At 38.9% G+C, this 21,059-nt stretch overlaps 1 protein-coding gene across 4 annotated transcripts in view; it reads left to right on the forward strand.

Moving 5' to 3' along the window:
• Positions 1-20,784, forward strand: part of LOC121301841 (ETS translocation variant 4-like) — a 35,598-nt gene extending 14,814 nt beyond the window's left edge. For 2 of the 4 annotated variants that reach the window (XM_041231475.1, XM_041231476.1), the window contains exons 6-13: positions 7,497-7,617; positions 9,404-9,583; positions 9,916-10,181; positions 11,988-12,056; positions 13,528-13,596; positions 15,358-15,530; positions 15,930-16,031; positions 18,498-20,784. In XM_041231475.1, coding sequence (XP_041087409.1) covers positions 7,497-7,617; positions 9,404-9,583; positions 9,916-10,181; positions 11,988-12,056; positions 13,528-13,596; positions 15,358-15,530; positions 15,930-16,031; positions 18,498-18,710 — 1,193 coding nt within the window. In that variant the 3' untranslated portion in view covers positions 18,711-20,784. The remainder of the gene's footprint in view (positions 1-7,496; positions 7,618-9,403; positions 9,584-9,915; positions 10,182-11,987; positions 12,057-13,527; positions 13,597-15,357; positions 15,531-15,929; positions 16,032-18,497) is intronic. The other 2 variants (XM_041231477.1, XM_041231478.1) reach the window with 1 other exon arrangement.
• The last annotated feature ends 275 nt before the right edge of the window (positions 20,785-21,059 follow it).

The following is a 21,059-nucleotide window of genomic DNA, read 5'->3' on the forward strand; positions in this document are numbered from 1 at the left end:
CAACAACAACAACAATAATAATAATAATAATAATAATAATAAACAGAGAGAAAACAAGGTCTGTATAACCTCTAAATAACGAGAAAATAAATGTCACCTGATGGTATGCCATGATGTTGATTCACTTGATCTAAACACAAATCCAGATACAGCCACTGCTTAGGTGAAATAGGGTTTTGGCTACCAAGGTTATGAAAATCAAACCTCTAGCAGGTGTAATGGCATACGTCAAAGGCCAGTTTTGGCAAATTGGCTAAATATCCCCAGTTGAATGTCCGATTAATTGAAAGGAAATGGGGTGTCGGGGGCTGGTTGTAGACTATGTTTTGTCAGTCCCCGAAGTTGGCTCAGTAGGTTGCCTTTCCTGTTCTTTTAAATTGCTATCCACTGGAGATAAGCAATCACAGGAGGCTTATCAGCAAGGCAGTGCACCACCCTGATAGACTGGCATCAGCTTCTGTCTCTTATCTCGTGGTTTGTAACATTTTACTGCTAGTTGTTAAAGGGAAAGATGCACTGATTTGAATTGCTTGATGTATTATTCAACAACAAAAGCAAATTACGACTAATGTGCTTTTGGTATGGAGACACCACAAAGCATTAACCATATAATGCATAAAACTACTGTTCTAAAACAAAGGCCCAAACAGTTGGCCAAACTATAAAAATAAATCTTCAAGTTAACTTTGGAAGAATAAACAGAGTCCCTCCTACGTTCTGGAATTGAGTTCCAGAGTTTAGAAGCAAGGAGATTCTGACCCTGTGTGCAACCAATTAACCAAGATAAACAGGAACAAGACCATGTAAGGCCTTGTAGGTAATTTAGTAAACATCATTGTTTGGGTAATGCATTCCTTTGGTTTCGGAAAAGCATTTCTGTAATATCTCATTTATTTGGCCTAATGTTTTTGCTTGTTGGTTGTTTTTTTTTTTAAACACAGTGAACAAAACTACAGTTTCTGATACCTTTTTTGGTTTACACAGTTGTATTTCCCCAAGTGCTTGGTGGTTAGGATTGCACAATAAGAAGTTCTTGGAATAGACACAAGATAAACGGAAGCTAGAACAGTATTGTATAACCCGGTTCTTATGATATCAGTTGTTCACTTTGCAGAGCTGTTGTGGCGAGGGAAAGCATATTTTTTAAATTTATTTTTTGCCCTTGAAACTAAATTAAAATGATACTAACGTATCTAGGAGAAAAATTAGTTAATCAAAATGGGCTTTTTAGCCAACTTTGCTCCTACTTGCCATGTGATCTAAACATCTCTTTTGCTTGTACACAAGAACTACTAGAGCTACCAACTAGGAATGTAAAGATTCAGTGTAATTTCCTACAACTTTAAATACTTTTAAACGTGTTTAACATATTGAGTAGCCCAATTTATTAGAAGGCTGTTACTTTATGATATACTACAATATAAATGTAGGTGAGACTGCATGCGTGCAATATAGAAAGTACTTCTTACTCGATAAACAAGCATATCTTTTTGAAAATCATTCAACACTTTGAAAAAAGTGTTTCAACTCTAAATTGTTAAAATCCCTACAACCAAGGACATCTAACATTATTCAATGTTTCTTTGCAGCAGTGTTAAACCTCGCTTTATAACATAATTGTCCAATATATGTAATTGCTGTACTTTCAGAACCACCTTATTCAGTCATTAATTGTTTCTTTAATAGTGTGCTTTTTAAGGTCCACAGTTCTCCTTGTGCTGTATGTTATTAGCCAAACAAGGGCATCCTTATACTTTTTACTACCGCAAACATGACTTCGAATCGTTCCATAGCCCCTTGGTCAATTCATGGCATTACCAAAAGCTTCATTGGACACACATTGCTTGTTATGCGGCAAAAAGTAAAATTAGACAGTCCAGTTTGATATTTTAGCTGTTTGTTAAAGTGTAAGTAGCTTCAATGTCATTATAATTGCTGTTTTATATCCCCCTGGCCTATTTTCTGGTGTGCAATCATTCTGAGAGGTTCTGGGTCTTGTTGCTCCAAAATTCAATGATCATTTTCCTCTAAATGAACCTTTTATTGTATTGAACTTGTCTGGAGAAACCAAAGCACAGACAGTGAACAGCCTTCCTCGTTCCATTTCAGTCATGTGATAATGTGACCACTGAACTCTGCAAGCCCATCTACTCAGTCTCTTCCACATCAAGTTGCTAATATGGTTTAAAGGTCACATTGTCACTTGATTTGAATGGAATGAGGAAGACTGCCCCTCTATTGGACGAGCCCAAAGGCTGGTCAAGGCAGATTTTAGAAAATAACTATTTTTCTTCAAAGTGTTAATCTGTTAAATCAAACAGCTAAACAAGTCATCAGAAACCAATTGTATGGTTTTATTACTTTTTAATTATCAAAATAATACAAGGGAGAGCAAATTGTTCATTTTTAAGTGATAGCTAGTTAAATAAAGAAATCCAGGAACTCACCTTGTGGTTTAATATCTTTAATAGCTCATATACTATGGTAAGTGCTTCACTGTACATTAAAAGCAGTTAATGGCTCAAATATAAACCAACATTTTCTTTTTTCCTCTTAGATGAAACTGACCTGAGAGAGAGTGACAATGTGTAGTACAGTGGAGGAAGCTAAATCATTGAACCCTTTATCTTTTCACTTTTATTATATCAGTAATTCATAGCGGTGAAACAGCACTTGGCTGAGCAATTTGATGTGTAAGCCATTTCAAGGGCTGTGTCATTCAAATAGCTCTAGGCTAGCCTGCGTTCAACTTGCAAATAAAGAACATAAAAACGAGGTCTCTAGACTGTTACCCAATGGCAACTCTTTCAAGGAGCTACTAAACCACACATTCCTGAAATGTCATTTCAGTATGGGTTCCCTGATGAACTGGGTTCAGCTGGACTCTCCTTTTCTTTCTTTTTTTTAAATACATTAAATCTGGCAGCTAGCAAAGTGATCAGCTCTGCAGAGGAAATGGCAGTGTTTATCTGTGCCATTGACCTGCACTGCACATGACCTTGGCGTGTTTTAGTGTTTCCGGCACAGATGGTAATGTTCAATTATAGGCATGTTAATTGTCAGCAAAACCTTACCTCCCGTGTTAGTTATGAGGGGGTTTCCTTATGTTAATGATGTATTTTTATATCATTGTTTCCATTTTTAAAGTAAATAGGGGGAAAACATGAACTTTTAACCAAATACTGGCTAAGCAGGAGGTTTTGAGCAACTTAGTTTATCATTTCAAAAAGGGTTGTTTCATATTTTACATTAATATTTTGACTTTTCTAAAAGCTTTTTGTGTTGAGACCACTGTAATCAAACACAGGCCCAGACTTGCAATGGCTAACTGAAAATGAAAGCCTGTATTCACTGGGAATGAGCAAGTGTCATTTCTCTCCCCTCTGTAACTACAGGTCTTCCATTGAAAAGCACAGTTGCATACGGTACAGAATTGATTACCCTGGGTGCCATTTCTAAAATAAAACAAAAAAAAAAATCTACAAAACACTGAGAAGACAGTAGGATGCAGTCAGCAATAGTGGTGTAACTATTCATCGTATATTGATCTCACATTTTTATGTCCCTGACCCTGGGTGAAAAACGAACAAATGTGTTGGGATGCAGTGTTTTGGTTATAGTCCTGTTTCACCTGCATTATACCAGTCTGGTTGCCTTTTTGTGTGTGGTCTCCACTTCATGGGTTGCTGTACAACATATTCCCTTCCACAGTTGTAGGACTTTAGAAATGTATACTGTAGTAGATTCAGGTAAAAAAAGAAATATATGGGAATTCAGCAACAAAAAACTTTGTTAAAATTACGTTAAGGTTGCAGTTCAAAATCACAAAAGTCGGGAAATGGAACGTTAAGGCATGCAACCTTAACTCACCCCTATTATGCCTATGCATCACATCAGATATGACATCATACATGACATCAGCAATGACTAATCACATGACAAATGCTCCAAGACTTGTCAGGAGGACATTACCAAAATAATAAACTTTGGAGAGTTTCTGTGATGTCATTGTAAATTAGGAGACCTTTAGTTTTACAGAGTCACAGAACCTGTAGCTCACTGAAGTACATATTTTGTATTTTGTATAATACCTGGAGATTATATATAAAAAAATATATATATATATATAATGTGTGTGTGTGTGTGTGTGTGTCTTTGCTTGTGTCAAATCTAATTTGTCTCTTGTTTTTGTCATTAAATTGAACATGAATGTTGACATAACTAATCACATAACAAAAGCTCCACCAAGACTTCCCAGATGGACATTACACTGGGAAAAAAATCTCTGTGTTGGACTGTAGCGATCATGCTTTTTGGCATATAGACACAATCATAAACAAAACAAAGACACTTTCATTGCATTCACTGTAACTCAGGTCAGTCTTTGCACTATTGTCTATAAACGTGAGATAGGTGTTGCATAATTGCTGCTGTTACTTCCAATGCAAAGGTTGGCACACTTGCCACTATGCAATACGGCATTGCCACATATCTACCCAAGACCATTGGTTTACCAGATGCATATGAATATGTAGCTCAGTTGTTAAAAATAATGTTTTTTTTTCTAGAGCAGTGCCATGGAGAATGAGGACCAAACTGCTGCTTTGTCTTGTTATTGTCATATGAGTTCCTAAGAACAGCTGACGACACTATATTCTGCAGACCAATAAGCACACCCAGGTAATGTCCTTCTGGGCAGTCTTGGTGGAGCATTTGTCATGTGATTAGTGTTTGCTGATGTCATTACTGTGTGTGTGTGTGTGTGTATATGTATGTGTGTGTGTGTATATTATAATATATATATATATATTATATATTATATATAATGTGTGGCTATATATATAGCCACTAAGTGTAAAAAAATAGCAGAATATTTGAATATGCAGAAATGTATCGTGTAGTGTAATGTAGTGCTGAATGAATATAAGTCACTGAAATAGGTCTCTATTCTAGAAATGCTTTTCAACCCATTTGGTGTCAAAACCATTGAGACTGTGTGAGGATTTCAGGCTCACTGGTTAAGAAAAGCCTGTCTCACTGCATGTCAAAGGGGCCTGTGCCCCAAAGCCTGAAACAACACTTTATTTTACAACAAGCAATGTTTACCTTCTACTCTGTCTCAGATTGTGTGTGGGTCTGACAATCGCCCCTCGACTTCCTAAAGCGCTCCACACAGCCGTGTCCTTCTCATCAGTCACAAGCTCGTCCCTCAAAAAAAACACTATTTACATATGCAAATGAATGCAAACGATTATTTATTTTTATAAACAACAAAACCTGAATTTCTCCCCCTCATGAACACCATTATTCAAATCACCTTTACTGATAATTGTCTGTCTATGTGGTAGGATCACATTAAACATTAAACAAAATTACCCTGATATACAAAACTGGTTTATACTGTTGCACCTTCTGTTTTATAATCCATACAATTATTTTTTTTTTTAAATAAAAAACATTTTATATGGTATACATAGATGGTGGATTTATACATTTTAAATATGTGGCCTAAAGTTATATTGAGCCGATATATAAAACATTATTGAAACCCAAATAACTAATTATATAATGATTGATGAATGAATATAAATGTGTGTGTGTTTTTATTGACCCTCACTATAACACCACCCTCGCTTATTGCCCGTTTTTGCCCAAGGACCTTACCTGGCGGTATAAAGAGGATTGACTGTAAATATCATAGTGAAAATCCATGCAATCGAAGTCACGCATGCATACAGGTGGAAAATGTGGACGTGATCGATTCTGTTTTTTTTATTCCCCTCTCTCTCCCCATCAGTCATTCACTTTGAGCTGCTAATCAAAGATTATATAAGTATACATCGTGGTTCAGAGAATACATAATACCGTTAAAAAAATTCAAGATCATTATTTTCTCTTACTTTCATTTTATTTGTGCATTTCTGAGTCGTCCTGCCCTTACAAGTATCCCCAGGGATAAGCTGATAAAGATGAAGAGGGTATTCATTTGCAGTGGACACGTCGTTACCCCCTATCGTTCCAAACTGAGCCAAGAAAATGTTAATATTTTGGTGTTTCTCCACAGTAATTTGAAATAAAAAAGCAGTATTATTTTGCTGAGCCTGTGTGAAGTAGAGGGCACATTACTTCCAGTTAGGTAGTGCCTGATAGAACTGCAGTATCAGTGTGTTGTGTTTGTTTTAAAACTGTAGTTATTTTTCTTGTAAAAAAATGAACTTGACTTGAGTGTATTTCTTTAAATAGCCATTTTAAAATGGATTACAAAAAAATGACATTATACAGCTGTTACCATACCCTCAGTTTGATACTGTGACATCCCTAGTTGTAATCCTGAATAAAATCACTAATTAAACAGAGCCTTGTTAGACAGATGCCTGACATTTAAATAAACCAGGTGTAAATTGGTCCAATCAATGTATGAATGATTTTGGTGCCATTGTGCAAGGTAAGATGTTTCAATAGTAGAAAGAGCAAACCAGTTTGGGTCACTTTGGTTTCTCTCTGATATTTTTTTCAAATCCAGTTTGGTGGTCTCAATTTAGCCCTGAAAACCCCACAGAATGTGTTTGAATGGAAGATTGCAGTGCAGTGGTCCCTTACGAAGTGGACTGGTAGATAGAATGGAGTGAACCATTAGTGTAATGGTGCAACTGTGCTAACATTGTACTATTTCGACATACTAATGGTATCCCAGTGGTGTGATAAAATAGACCCACATGCATTAGTTATCTACTGCTCTATGTGTGCTGCCATATCAGCACCACTGTGCAAAATGTGTTCCAAATCAACGGTATCACACTGCTGACTGGCTCAGTTTCCAAGGTTATTTGCCTTTGACTTTTTGAATTTGAAATGTTGATTTTAAATGTTATTACTAGATGAAAAGTAGAAATTGAGATAAAGCCAAAAGACTGCTGTTTATGTACAGAGGCTGGCTTGTTGTCTGAGAACTTATAATTAAACACACTACACTGCTTCTGACCTGCAGAGACCGGCTTGCTGTCTGAGAACTCATAATTAAACACACCACACAGATGCCCCAACGCCAATGGCCCTTTGACTACTGTAGCTCTTCTGAGTGATACAGTAATCTGTAATTTTACTTTCTTTCTTCCTTATTAACAACAGTATTACTGCCTGTGTATGTTGTGCTATGAAGATACTTTGACTGTGTAAGTAATTGTAATGCAATGGTACAGATTTAAAATTGGCTGCTGCTTGTGCTGTAGGTCATTTGATCTGAGTTCAGGCCATAGTAATCAATCTCAAATTGGCAATGTGGGCATTAACCCAAGGCTTTAAAATTCAATCTAGGTGTATGGTGGCGGGATAAGTGGACATTACTTGATTTAAATTGGAAATAGTCAAAAAAGTAATGGATCTGCAAGAGTTGTTTTGCTTATGAAAGGACATGCTTTTTAAGCGATGATTATGACTCAAGTGGATTTTGGTCATTGGCATCATACCTTAATGCTATTCCCATCTGTTGCCTCCAGTAGCTTTCCACAGCCCTCTGGTGAAGATTAAAAAAGAGCCCCATAGCCCAGATCCCTCTCAGTCCTGCAGCCACAAACAAACCTTCACGTATCCCAATGGAGAGCAGTGCCTTTACGCCAGGTAAGAAACTGAGTTCTTTCCGCATCATACCTCCTGAACATGGAAGACTTACAAGAGATCATCGTTTTTATCAACCCATCTTAGGATGGGTTGATAAAAACCACATCAAAATATCACCACATCAAAATATCAATCAAAATTGGGGATCATTTATTGTTTAACGGAGTATATTTTGGATGTTTGCAATAAATCTAAGTAGCAAAATAATTCCAGAAATCTTGCCTGTCATGCAGTTCTATCCATTTATACAAGTCTCCAATGTGAAGGTAAGATTTCTGGATTGTTCATTGGTTACAACCACATTAAAAGCATGAAACTGTGATGTCATTAGCAAGGACTACCAAGGACAAAATGCCTTTTGGAATAATATCGTATATAGTATAAAAATATATACTGATGCACAAAAGAAATTCAACACTTGGGTCTAATGGATTTAATCAAATATTTTAAACATAGATATGAAACAAAATCACAGAAAATATGAACATAAAGAATCATGATAAGTTTTCAGTATAAAACGTAACACTGTTAATATGAAAACATTACAAAATTAATATTGGGTATAACCTCCCTGAGCATTCACACTATCCTGGCAGCGTTAACGTATAGACCTGATCAGCCTCTGGATAGACCGCTGTGATGTTCCACCCTCCACCTGGCGAAGGTTGGCTGGTCGCAGTTGTCTCCTGTGGATGGCACTGGTGATTTTGGCTCCACAAATGTTCTGTCGGACTCGGGTCAGGAGAAAAAGCTGGCCACGACAATACCTCAACATTGTTTTCTTCAAGTTGTGCAATTGTAATCCTAGCACTGCGGTCTAGCATTGTCCTGCTGGAAAATCAACACTTCCAGATTGGCTTGCAGGAACAGAAAAACTGCTGCCTCAAGGACTTTGTCAATGTATCGCTGAGCAGTAAGGCGTTCTTGTGTTAGAGATTCCTCCCTACATCATCACACTTCCACCTCTCCACCGGTTGGCTTGAACAATGCAACAGTCAGCATGACGGACCTGGGCCGGTGTGGTGACTCTCTACTTTCTAGGATGTGGCCTGTCCCTCAGAGCTGGTTTCCTGGTTTCTCTGGACTAGTCTGCTGATTTTTGAGGCAGTATATCTAATTTTCCGGGCAACTTCTGTCACAGCCTTCAGTCATGCCGATATTAACCAGCTGCTCTTCATTACTCAAGCGAGGCACGGTCTTATCTTTCATTGTTCTTGTGTTAATTAAAATCAAGTCTTTTTTCAAATGGCTATTTTTATACAGATTCTTAATCCACTCATTTTGGCAATTTTAACTCAACTCAAATACCAAATGTTGAATACCTGGCATTTTTTTTTTCCAAAATAACATGACTTGAGCTCAGTATTTTGTTATCACAAGGAACAATGCTACTCAAACAATCAACAAACCTATCTGCTCACTATTTAAAATGTAAATAACATTATGCATATGCCCAATAAGCTATTGATCTAAAACTTAGACTGTTGCATTTTCATTGTGCATCAGTATATTTAAAAAATCAATACCAGTCTTGTTTTTATCTGAGGTAATTTGATGATAATCCCTGGGAATTGTGTTTGTAAGAGGAAAACGCACCCTTACTTTAGCTCACTTTATGCTAATAGACAAGATATGTGGGGCATGCTTAGTGTTGTCACATCATATTTATTTGTACATTTTTTAAAAAATGTGTAATAGTCTAAACCTCTCTAACACCTCCTGTACATGCTTCAAGACCCTAGTGAGGGTTTTGGAAATTCCTGTGGTAACAGAACTTGTTTTCCAGTGCCTATGACCAGAAGATACCTGTTGGAGACAAGTCCTCCAATCCAAGGACCCCATTGTCTCCTCTCCAGCATTACTCCCCCAAACCCAACCTGAACCCCAGACAGGAGCAGCAGGGCTACCTGAACCCCCAGAACCACTCACAGCCCATCCACAACCACGGCTACCACATTGACCACAGGTACAACCACAATCACAACCACTATTGGCATATTACTTTGATGATCAAACTTCTGCGTAGTGTATAAAACCAGCGATTCAAGGTCTAAAAGAATGTAAAAAACATTTGTTGATCTATGTAAATTTTGAAGGGTTAATAGAATCCCTTTGCAAGACACAGTGATAGCTTTTAGAAATTACTTCATTTGAGACACCACATTTACACAAAAGTGTGCGCTACATATCCTATTATTCTGACCCCTGTAGTACCTTGTCTGTAAAGCCTGCTGTTAGTGTCATATCTGAATACTGGACTGCACTGCAGCTCTCTATTGATTGTTGATGTGTTCTCAGCCCCAGGTACCCACAACACTCAGGGGAGATGTGCCACTCTTTTCCTTCTCAGAGTGTGTCTCGCGAGCCCTCCGCAGCGCTAGGGGGGTACCAGCAGCAGATGTCCGAGCCTTGCATGCCCTACATGCAGCAGCACCACTTCAAACAGGAGTACCATGACCCCCTCTACGTCCAGACTAGCCATATGGGAGGCAGCAACCCCCAGAGACACACGCCTCAGCACATGGTCATCAAACAGGAGCCCACTGACTACCAATACGAGCCTGGTGGGTCTTACTGGAGCAATACTGGAGTTATTATATCATTTATTTTTTAAATACAGAGGAATCTCACTCCACTGAAATAGGTTAGGGAACTGAATTAGAACTCAAAGGAGTTAGCAAAGTTAACCTTGGCCAGTACTGTACGATTGCGAAACCAGGACCTGCGAACCAGGTTGGAAATTAAGTGGAAACAGAGAATAGGAGTCACTACTTTACACAGAGTGGTGAAGGTATGGATAATATAGAATAAAGACAAGACATCTGCATTTTAGGAGGGTATAAATTACAATCTGTACAATTCACTTAGCTGAACTGGGTCCGGATCCGTTGGTTCAGAATAACAAGAGTCTACTGCAGGGGTAGGCAATTCCAGTCACCGAGGGCTGGGTTCCTGCAGGTTTTATAGACACCTTTCAGTTATCAACTGGTTAAAACTTAGGAAACACAGGTGATTTGACTTATTAACCAAATATTTAGTTCAATTGAGTAAGTAAGAGCTGAGGTGGAAAACCAGGACCTCCTGTGGCCCTCAAGAACTGGAAATGCCTACCCCTGGTCTACTGTATGTGAAAAATGAATGATGAGGGAAACAAACACTACAGTCACAGCAAGCGAACACACCTCAATCCTGCCATCAGTTTGAACAACGGAGCCCTAGTAAAAGTGCCCTGAACTGATTGCACTTATCATAAACCTAAACACTGGGGTGACAATTCATGCTAAGAGGAGTTATTTGATACATGATGAACAAATTATTTAATATCACACTCATGGTTCCTGCTCATTGAAATAAATCTGAATTGAGGATCTGAAACACAGAGCTGGGTGCAGGGCTAGTTGTCTGTGTGGGTTAACTGAACACTATGGCAGCCAGGAAGACAGTGGGTTAATATTGCAGCTGCAGAACTCACGGGTTCAAAAGCAGCCTGGTTTCCTTTATTGGGTTTACACAACATACGTCAACTGCTGGAATGCTAAAAGACCGTTCAGGACCAATAAGATTGAATTACATGTCCTTGTACGGCTGCTCCTCCCTCTCTGTCCTGAGATGTGCTTGTTTTTGTTTTTCTGCGTCCTGTTTTTTTTTTTTTCTTCTTCATGTTTCTCTGAATGGAGACTTAAGAATTCCATTGAGAAAATGGAGTGCAGAGGAAAGACTAGAATACCCAGCAGGGCTGTCTGGGTGTTGGATTACACCAGCCGTTTCCTTTCAGCAGCCAAATGAAATCATGATGGAAAAATTAGCAAACCCACAGTAATCTGAGCTAGGTAGTTACAGCTGCAAAAATCAGCCTTCAGCAAATCCTGTATGCAAAGGATTGAGATTTTCAAGAGGCTAGGTTTTACTGTGTTCTGATTTGTGTAGGAGTTGGTTAGAATTCTTTTTAACATGTATTTATATAATTTAACAATACAGGTACGGATAAGAATAGGAAATGTAAAGATGAGAGAAGTTTTATAGCAAATCCTATTCTGGTTTTAACCAGGAATGCACAGCTGGTTTCACCACCCTAGATTAGACTGTTATACCTTCTGACACCAGCAGTAAAGGTTTTAATATAGAAATTGCAAAAAAAAAAAGAATACTTAAGGGTCCAGCAATATATTGTATTGTCAAAGAACATATTTAAATATTGCCTAGTTTTTAAACTAAGTGAATTGCATAAAGATTTATTACCTTATTATACCCTCCCTATAATTTAACTTAACCAGAACTCTGTGTAGTATCCATGTGCCACCAAACACTGTTGGATGGAATGAATAAATGGCAGCCGTTCCAGTCATCTTTTGCCTGTCATTTTCTTCTAGATGTGGCCAGCTGCCCATCAGTGTACATGCACAATGAGGGCTACCCCAATCCACTACACAACACAGAAGGTAAGGATTCAAACACTGATTCTTCAGAATGCACTTGAATAATATGATCGGTATACAGCATGCAGTCCATATCATTGCCATGCAGTAACATAACAATTTGATTCAATAAAAAGGACATCAAGAACCTGGAATTTTAATATTCTAAATAAAACACCCTGACAAAAGCACCAAGCAAACCCATTCGAATCTGATTTAAATCCATGCTGGAATTCAATCTGATGGTTGTTTGGGACCTAGTGGTGGGGATATCTCAAACCACTTCTGGAGGGTCTTCATCTCCGCTGGTGCCCATTTTCTGGAAGTCTTGGAGTGGACAGGTGTGCTCTTTCACCGCGAGGAGGATAGTTCGTCCAGGACAGGGATAGTCGCGCTTCCTGTGATACATCTATTAAAAGAAGAGCACTAAAAAAAAATGACATTGAGAAAGTAACAATAATGAAAAAGCCACTGTTGTGGTGGCCATTAGTCTTTCCCCAGTGAGTATGAAGATGGCGTATGTATTTTGAAATGCTCTCCCTCCATACTCTCTGCCAGTGCTTGGTGAAGTAGTGCTAGAGGATAGCCATGGTTTGTGGTTTTTTCCTAGCAGGTACCCATGTGTTACCTAGAGAGCTTCTTTCTTTCTTTCTTCCTTGGTTCATGTTGTGCTGTAAAAATAAAAAATTGATGCTCGCTCATGTTGCCGTTTAACTTTTGATTATTGTCTACAATGGCTCAGAGGACACTTCCCTTAAAGGTGTTGTAACAAAGGATTTAAATTAGATTTCTCTCCTCTTTTTGATGCCCCCAATTCATTTTTTCCTCTTTTGAAATATTTCGTTATTGTGTATTCCAACAAATGTGACATTAATATTAAGAAAAGGCAGTTTGGCACATCAGCGCTCGTCCCTTGTTAGCACTCCATTAGCCACTACTGGAGGGTTCTCATTTGAAAGCACAGAGTCTAGTTGTGTCCAATGTTCCCAGTGGTTTATATTCTACTGCTGCTGTTCCGTGAATTTATATAACTCTGTGTTTAAAAAAAAAAAAAAAAAAGTGCTTTCATCCATTTTACTTACTCAGCTATCATTGAAACCCTCTTGTTCTACTTTCTGTGCTGGATTTGAGGTAGTGTCTTGGGTTAACTCTTTCTATACCATTTAGGATTTAATACATCTCAGTCAATTTCCCTCTTTCCCTTATATGCATTAGTTATTCTGTACATGAAAAGATTGTATTCTTGCAATATTTCAGGTACAGAAGTAGTAGTAGGACTTAATTTTAAAGGCACAAGCCTATACTTTTATATTTATCTGTTTTTAATTTGTTTCTAATTCCTGAAGTAATTATTTTCCATTTAAATATTAATTTATAAAAAGGCACAACACTATGGCATTTTGCCTGGGCCTGTACAGTTCAATGCATTTTCAATTGCTGGAACACCTTATTATAGTAGATGTCAGTAAGATTTCTCCTGTCTCTCTTGCTGTAGGCTATTCCTATGACAAAGAGATGCTGTCATTTAGTGATGATGCCCGTGTTGTTCCTGAGAAATTCGAAGGTAAGTTAAACGGATACAAAAGTGTTTCCACTCAATACAGCTTGATGGTTCATTGCTTTTGTTTGTTAGTTTTCAATTAGATCACCCCTCCCTCTGCAGTGTCCAGCATTGGTTGTAATGTCAGGATGCCTAGTGGCGATGTGAGGCCAGGAGGTAGACAGACAACAGTGCTTGGGTATGGAAGCTCTGATGCGCACGTTTTAATAATTAATAAACAAAAAAAAAACGGCACAGTGGCCAAAACAGACAAACAGAACACGAACCTGCAAGAAGTGGCAATTGTTATTTCTTTCTTTTTAGTTTCTCTTTCATCTCCCGACTCTCATTCTGCCTCCTGAACACACAACCTGGGGTAGAAATTCGTGCTGCTTTTATCTACAGCTGTGCCGGGACTCTCTTGCTAATTAATCATTCAATTGAATCTTGGCACAATCTGCACGCGAAGCAATTGTGCAATCCCAATGCCTAAACAGAAATATACATTTTAAATCACCCGTGCACCACTACATAGATAACACACTACATAAAACACAAATACACAAAGGGGTGGGGGTACCTCGCGACAGGCTCTTACTGGTGGCGCCAGACAGGCCATTAAACACAAGAAGCTTTTCAGATCAATGCTGAACACATATATTTTAAAACAGCTTCATTCCGTCAACAGTTTGCAAGTGGACAGAAGTGCCAGAAACATAAAGAGAATAGAAACATGCTGGAGGCTGCTGTACAGTTATGCAGTAGACATTATCTGTGTTTCATTTCACTTTTCATGTATTTGTTAGTCCTACTTGATTATTTTTTTGAGTCCTACTTTAGGGATTACTTTTCATAAAGCCCATTTTGATTAATAAAATCAAGTTTGCGTTCATGAAATCCCTTTCAACTGGTGTTTATTATGAAAACTCTTCATAAAAAAGCCTTAAACATTAAACATTTTCATTTGGTAAAGGGCCCCTAACAATTGAAATATTACATTATACAACATAAAGGTAGTCAATGTGAAATGTGTACATTTCTGTGAATTGACTACCCATAAACCAGCAATTAGTAGGAGGTGCGGTAAATTGCATGTATATAGGCAGAGAGATGGATGACAGTTTATCAAGCAATCAATCTTTATTTACATATCACAATAGAATCCTTCACAATAGAATTGTCACAAAGCGCTTCACAGGGTGAACAAATGAAAACCATTGTCAATTTAGGAAAGAATCCAGCAGGAAACAGGAATACAAAGCGAATACAATAAAACAGTAAGAACAGAGCAGTACAAGGTGCAGACAAGTCAGTTTTAAGATAAACAGGCTACATTTATCTTTTTTTTTTTTTTGTCTTGTTTTAAAAACAGTAATGTTTGGTGTTTCCCTTATGGAACGAGGCCGTTTATTCCAAAGTTTAGGAGACCTATAGCTGAAAGGTCTGCCATCTGTATTTAGTAGTGTGCCATCCAGCGTCCAGTGGTCATCTGGGCACATATGGAATCAACAAGTCATTCAAATAAGATGGGACTGAAGTATTTATGATTTTGTAGGTCATCAACAGGACCTTAAAAATCAATCCTTAACCGAACTGGAAGCCAGTGTAGGGATGCTAAGATAGGCGTGATATGGTCATTTATTTTCATTTTTGTTAAGACCCTAGCAGCTGCATTTTGCACAAGCAGCAATCGGGATAAGACATCACTTGAAACCCCAGTAAACGTAATACTTAAAATATTCCTTAGATGGGAAAAATGATCACCTCCCTTTTGTTCCCCCCCAGGTCAGGTGAAGCAGGAAATGGGCGGCGTGTTCCGCGAGGGCCCCCCCTATCAGCGGCGTGGCTCACTGCAGCTCTGGCAGTTCCTGGTAGCCCTGCTGGATGACCCGGGCAATGCCCGCTACATCGCCTGGACCGGCCGTGGCATGGAGTTCAAGCTCATAGAGCCTGAGGAGGTCAGCGTGTGCCGCACTGCTGTTACACATTCTGCTCCCATGAGGAGAAAAGTACTATATCCAGGAATGTCTGAATCTTTTGCATAGTGGTTAAGATTCTCCTTTGCAGTGCAATGGGTCACCAGTTAATTTGGGATTTGCAAGTATTTTCAAAATACTATGTAAAATTACCATTGCAATCAGCCCATGTGTCCTCTCTGAACCAGTAATCAGTATTTCCTTAGAACAGGACAGGGTAAAACTCTATGGATCTGCCCAGCCCTGCTACTTGCTTGACTATGGGAGACACACCTACAGCGCTACTGGTGCAGTACTCTTCTCCCATTCCAGTTGTGATATCGGGGTGTGTTACCCTCCAGGAGCGAATGCACTAACCTTGTCTCTCACGTCTGTGTGCAGGTGGCCAGACTGTGGGGCATGCAGAAGAATCGGCCTGCCATGAACTATGACAAGCTCAGCCGTTCACTGCGCTACTACTACGAGAAGGGCATCATGCAGAAGGTGAGTCTGCCCCCTGTGGAACCAAATATACTAGAAAGCTAGGCAATGCAATCAGTAACCTTATTGGGACTTTCACCCCTAGAGTTTGAATGCGGCACAGGTCACACGTGAGTTTGGAGGTGTCACCTTGTCCCCCAGTGTACATTTACCACAGGGATGGAAATAAGACTCCTATTGCATAGCAGTTTCACCTTTTCCAGGTTTTATTACAAGCTCGATTAGCCCCAGTGTATAGGTAACAAGCTCAGTGTATAGTTAGCAAGCTCAGCTACACAATGGCGGTCTTATTTCCATCCATCACCAAAGCACCAAACAATTTGGAACAATTGTCAGTCACTGATTAAAAGCCCAGGACTACATAACAGGACTGAAATGCACTCATCTGAAGATATTGTTCCTGCCTGTTACCAGTGCCATTTTCTCTCACTTAAAAATCCACACACTTTAAGAAATTAAAAGAAAAAGATACAAAATAAATAAAAAAACAAATCAATTGGGAATTCCACAGGGAGTGTTGCTTCAACTGTGGCGAGTCACTGCACTACAGCAGCCACTGCAGGCCAGGTACCCGGTGAACACAAGTGGACACCTGCAAGGCTGGCCTTTGTCCTGCAGGACTGGCCTTTGTCCTCAACTACCTAAATCAGGTTGCCCTCCTAAACTGAGCAGCCACGCAAGCTGTAAACTGATTCATGATGTCACTCTGAAGCCAACAATGTCCTTGAGAGATCTGCTAAGTTCTGTGTCTGAGATGGGAGTCAGTGTTCACACATCAACAATAAGCCGGTCCCTACACAAAGCTGGCCTGTATGGATGGGTGGCAAGAAAGAAGCCATGACTCAAAAAGCCTCATCTTAAAGATGATATTACAGACATGTGGAAAAAGGTTTTGTGGTCAGACGAGACAAAACTTGAACTAAATTCCAAGCGTTTTCCAAGGGACTGGGAAGCTTGACAGGAAAGATGGAAGAATGGATGGTGCAAAGTACAGGCGAATCCTTGAGCCGGAAACCTGTTTGAGTCAGCGAAGACTCAAACTGGGGAGGAAATTCACATTTCAGCAGGACAATGACCCGATGCACTAAGCCAAAGCCACACTGGAGTCAAAGTCCTGACTTAAATCCAATCAAAAATTAATGGCGAGACTTGAAGATTGCAGTCCATCGATGATCCTCAGCAAACTTATCAGAACTGGGGCAATTTTCCCTTGAAGAACGGGCAAAAATGTCACCATCCTACTGTGCAAAGCTAGTAGAGACCTATCCAAAAAGTCTGTAATTGCTGCAAAAGGTGCTTCTACCAAGTACTGACTTAAGGGGCTGAATACTTATGCAACCAGTAAATTTCATTTTGTACATTTTATTTGCAAGTTTTGCTGACATTTAACCTCCTCCTCTTATAACAGTGTTCAGTTTAACCACTACAGCTTTGAATAGAAAAAGTTTGTTTGAAAAACTGTGTATACATCATTTGTAATTCAACAAAATATGACATTATTGGTAGGGGTTGAATACTTCTGCAAACCACTGTATTTACAATTTTAATTATGTCTCAATACCAAAGTGCTTAAATTAATTTTAATTATGTCTCAATCCTAAAATTCTAAGTGATGCAAAACTTTTGGCCATAACTGTATTTAGTCTTGAACAAAGAAGAATTATGGGCTTGGTTTTAAGTCTTTAAAATCTTAAAAGGAGTTGAACGTTAACCCTAGCCAGTAAGTACAGCACATAAAGATAAACGAAATAGGAGATGAAATGAAGACACACTTTGAATAGTGAATGGAGCCACTCCTTTACACTTTACCAGCCATTGCGGCCCCAGGCCCTCATGGTACGGATGGTTGTCCGCTGGCTATTTGTCGAGCCCAGCGAGAACCAAACCGTGAATCTCTCTGGCATCACAACACATCTAAATCTGGCTCGGAGCTGAGCAGGGCCAGGGGTGGTGGGAATGATTTTCGTCATTATGTTTCGTCAGTCAGCACACTCCAGGAAGAACAACAACATTGCATGCAGCAAGAAGCACTCTTTCGCTCTTTGAATAATCAGCCCGTTGTTGCATTTCAGTTGTATTCAGTAATAACAAAAACAAAGAACAACACAACCATAACCTCCTGATCCGCCATTCCCAACTCAAACACAGTGCCTCTTAATACTGCATCATCTACAAGCGACTCGACACGTTCATTGCGTGTGACATCAGTTGCAGGGTTCGGACTCAGCAGAGGAAAAACAATCAGGTTTCTCTAAAGCCACACCAGCTGGCTCGACACGACCCCAGTGCAGCTCGGTTGTAGTGGAAAAAAGGTATTATATTCTCAACCAGCATTGAAGTGTCTTGGAATAGCATGAAAACCAGCATACAAATAGCTCTGATCAAGATAAACAAGTGCTGTCCATTTCTAGGTTGATCATTTAAGTTTTAACCATTCAATCAGGAGCCAAACATGTTTTTGAATTTCAGGTGGCTGGAGAACGCTACGTCTACAAGTTTGTCTGTGAACCAGAAGCCCTCATTTCCCTGGCCTTCCCTGACAGTCAACGCCCCAACTTGAAGTCTGAGTTTGACCGGCACGTCAATGAAGAGGACACTGTCCCCCTGTCCCACCTGGACGAGAATGCGGCCTACATCCCAGACCCGAACGCTCAGCATTACTCGAAAGGCTGCATGTACTAGCGCCTGCACAGTCCAAACACATACTCCTCCGTGTATATATGGTTATGGTGGTTTTGTTTAAATGAGTCCTTTTTAGGGACTTTAGGTTTTAAAGCTGCTGTGTCCTTGCCTCTGAGGTTTAGTTTATCCCAGTGATACTCAACTCTGGCCCTCGAGTTCCAATCCAGTCCAGGTTTTTACTCCAAGCAAGTTCTAATGCAGTTAGTTGAAGCTGCTAAGAGGCAATTAACTAATTTAGGACATGGTTGGAATAAAGACCAGGACTGGCATTGATCTCGATGGCCAAAGTCAAGTACCACTGGTCTATCCAAACACATTTAAAGTGTGAGCTGATTGCATAATAAAAGCAAATGTTATTACTAACAAGCACTGGTTATTCTTCCATCAATACATTGAAACTTATTGGGAAACCATGTTTTTAGTTTTTTGTACTGTTACCTTGTTTTTTGCGATCAGTCTGAGTAGTTCGCATTTCATTTACTGAAATATTGTGTTATTTTTTTCTTTGTGGTAAAGGATTCCGAAACAAGCAAACATAATTTGTTGTTTTTTAAATCCTTAACTATGGACATTTTTAGTTTGATACAGGGAGTATGGTTAAACTTCCGTCAAAACCGCAGTTAAATGTGCTATTTTAGTACAAAAAACACGGTTTAGGAATATTCATAAATATCGAGTCTCGTTTTTGATGCCACTTATCATGTGCTCACCTAACTAGCTCATTAATGATCTAGACAATTGATTGAACCCCAAGACAGCATGCTTCTTCGGTACCCTTGAAGGAGATTTCACCCGTGTTCAGGTGCTGCTCTTCAGCTCTGGTTCCTGTTACACATGTGCAACGCAAGCTAGATCTTTGTCTTCAAAGGGCAGCCAGCACCATCTAGTGATCTGTAACTTTGGCTCAAGTTTCCTTTTGTTTTACTGTTAATAAACCACAGTTCTAGGTAAAGAAACTGACCTAGCCTACATTTACATGTGTACAACAGCAACTAACACAGACGTATCAAAAAAAGACATCACAGAAATACAAGGGAACCGTACAAAAAAAAAAAAAAGTCATTTGAACGTTTTTTCTGTATAACAGTACAATTGTTTTGCTTTTCAAAATTTTATTTTCATTTTGACTGTGGCAAGCCCATTTGTCCTGCCAAAACACTATGTGTTTGTGGGCAGTTCTACCATCCCCATTCACTTCCTATGTAACAGGTTACACGTGCTGTGTTAAAATATGATTTTTTTAGTGCCTTCATTTGGGGGGAGCCATGTTCTGCACCTTCAGTAAAATGTGTTCTGCTTTTTCGTAATTTGTTTTTAAAGCTTTGTTGTACTTTTTAATGTTCAAACTTGCTTTATGTAGCACATGCTAAGACTATCAAGTTTAAAGGCACTAGTTCTGCCAGGCAGCTCTATACAAGCTAATGTATTATTAGATACTGCATAGATTAAGGCAAAGTAAAATACACTTTTCAATTCAAGTACTGTTATACCGTGTTCCTTTGAGGGTTGGGGTATGTGAACATACTGTGTATTCTGAATATTTGTGTTTCTAGATACCTGTTCAGACCAAGCATCATTCAGATAAGAAATCATATGCAGAATACAGTCAAATAACAAATACTAAAATACACCAGGGAGTATAGTATCTCAGATATGAGATCACAGGTTAAGACCTTCAATGGCATCAACTCTAAGATCATGTGTTTAATGTAGGATAAATCTGTGTATGATATTACGATGTTTATAAATGTATGTAAGCTATAGTATCATACTATTGTTAAACGAAACAGTTTATATACTAACTGAATTTTAACCCAAGGTAAGGTGGTATTTCTGTAATCAGTCCAGTATAAGAATCAAACTCAATGTTTCAGGGGTGTAGAAGTGACAGACGTACACCCCCTAGTGGTCATCTTTATACAGGCCTCCATGACAAATGCCACCTTGCTCAGAAATATGGTGTTGGTTTTATTAAACGTACCAAGTATCCATGCTGAACCTGTAATTAACAATGATTAAAAACACATACGATGGGATAATAAACAGAAAACAAAATAAATATTATGCAAATCCAGATGGTATAAAGTATTTCTTTAAAAACAAGCACCCAAGTGTCTTGCACTATGATCACTTTGAAGGGTGGAGGGTAAAATATTAAATCTGATTGTGCCATCAGGTGCAAACTAAAACAGTTATTCTGCATAACTAGAAAGCTCAAACCCCAATCCCATATGAGGAATGGTAGAATAACTTAGCTGCAACAGCATTCTATGAAAGACTGATATACAAAACAGAATGCAGGTGTTTTGAAGAGGTGTGGAATCCCTTTTTAGCTGGGATGCTCAGGGT

Source organism: Polyodon spathula, chromosome 28 (genome assembly GCF_017654505.1).
Source record: "Polyodon spathula isolate WHYD16114869_AA chromosome 28, ASM1765450v1, whole genome shotgun sequence".
Classification (NCBI taxonomy): Eukaryota; Metazoa; Chordata; class Actinopteri; order Acipenseriformes; family Polyodontidae; genus Polyodon; species Polyodon spathula.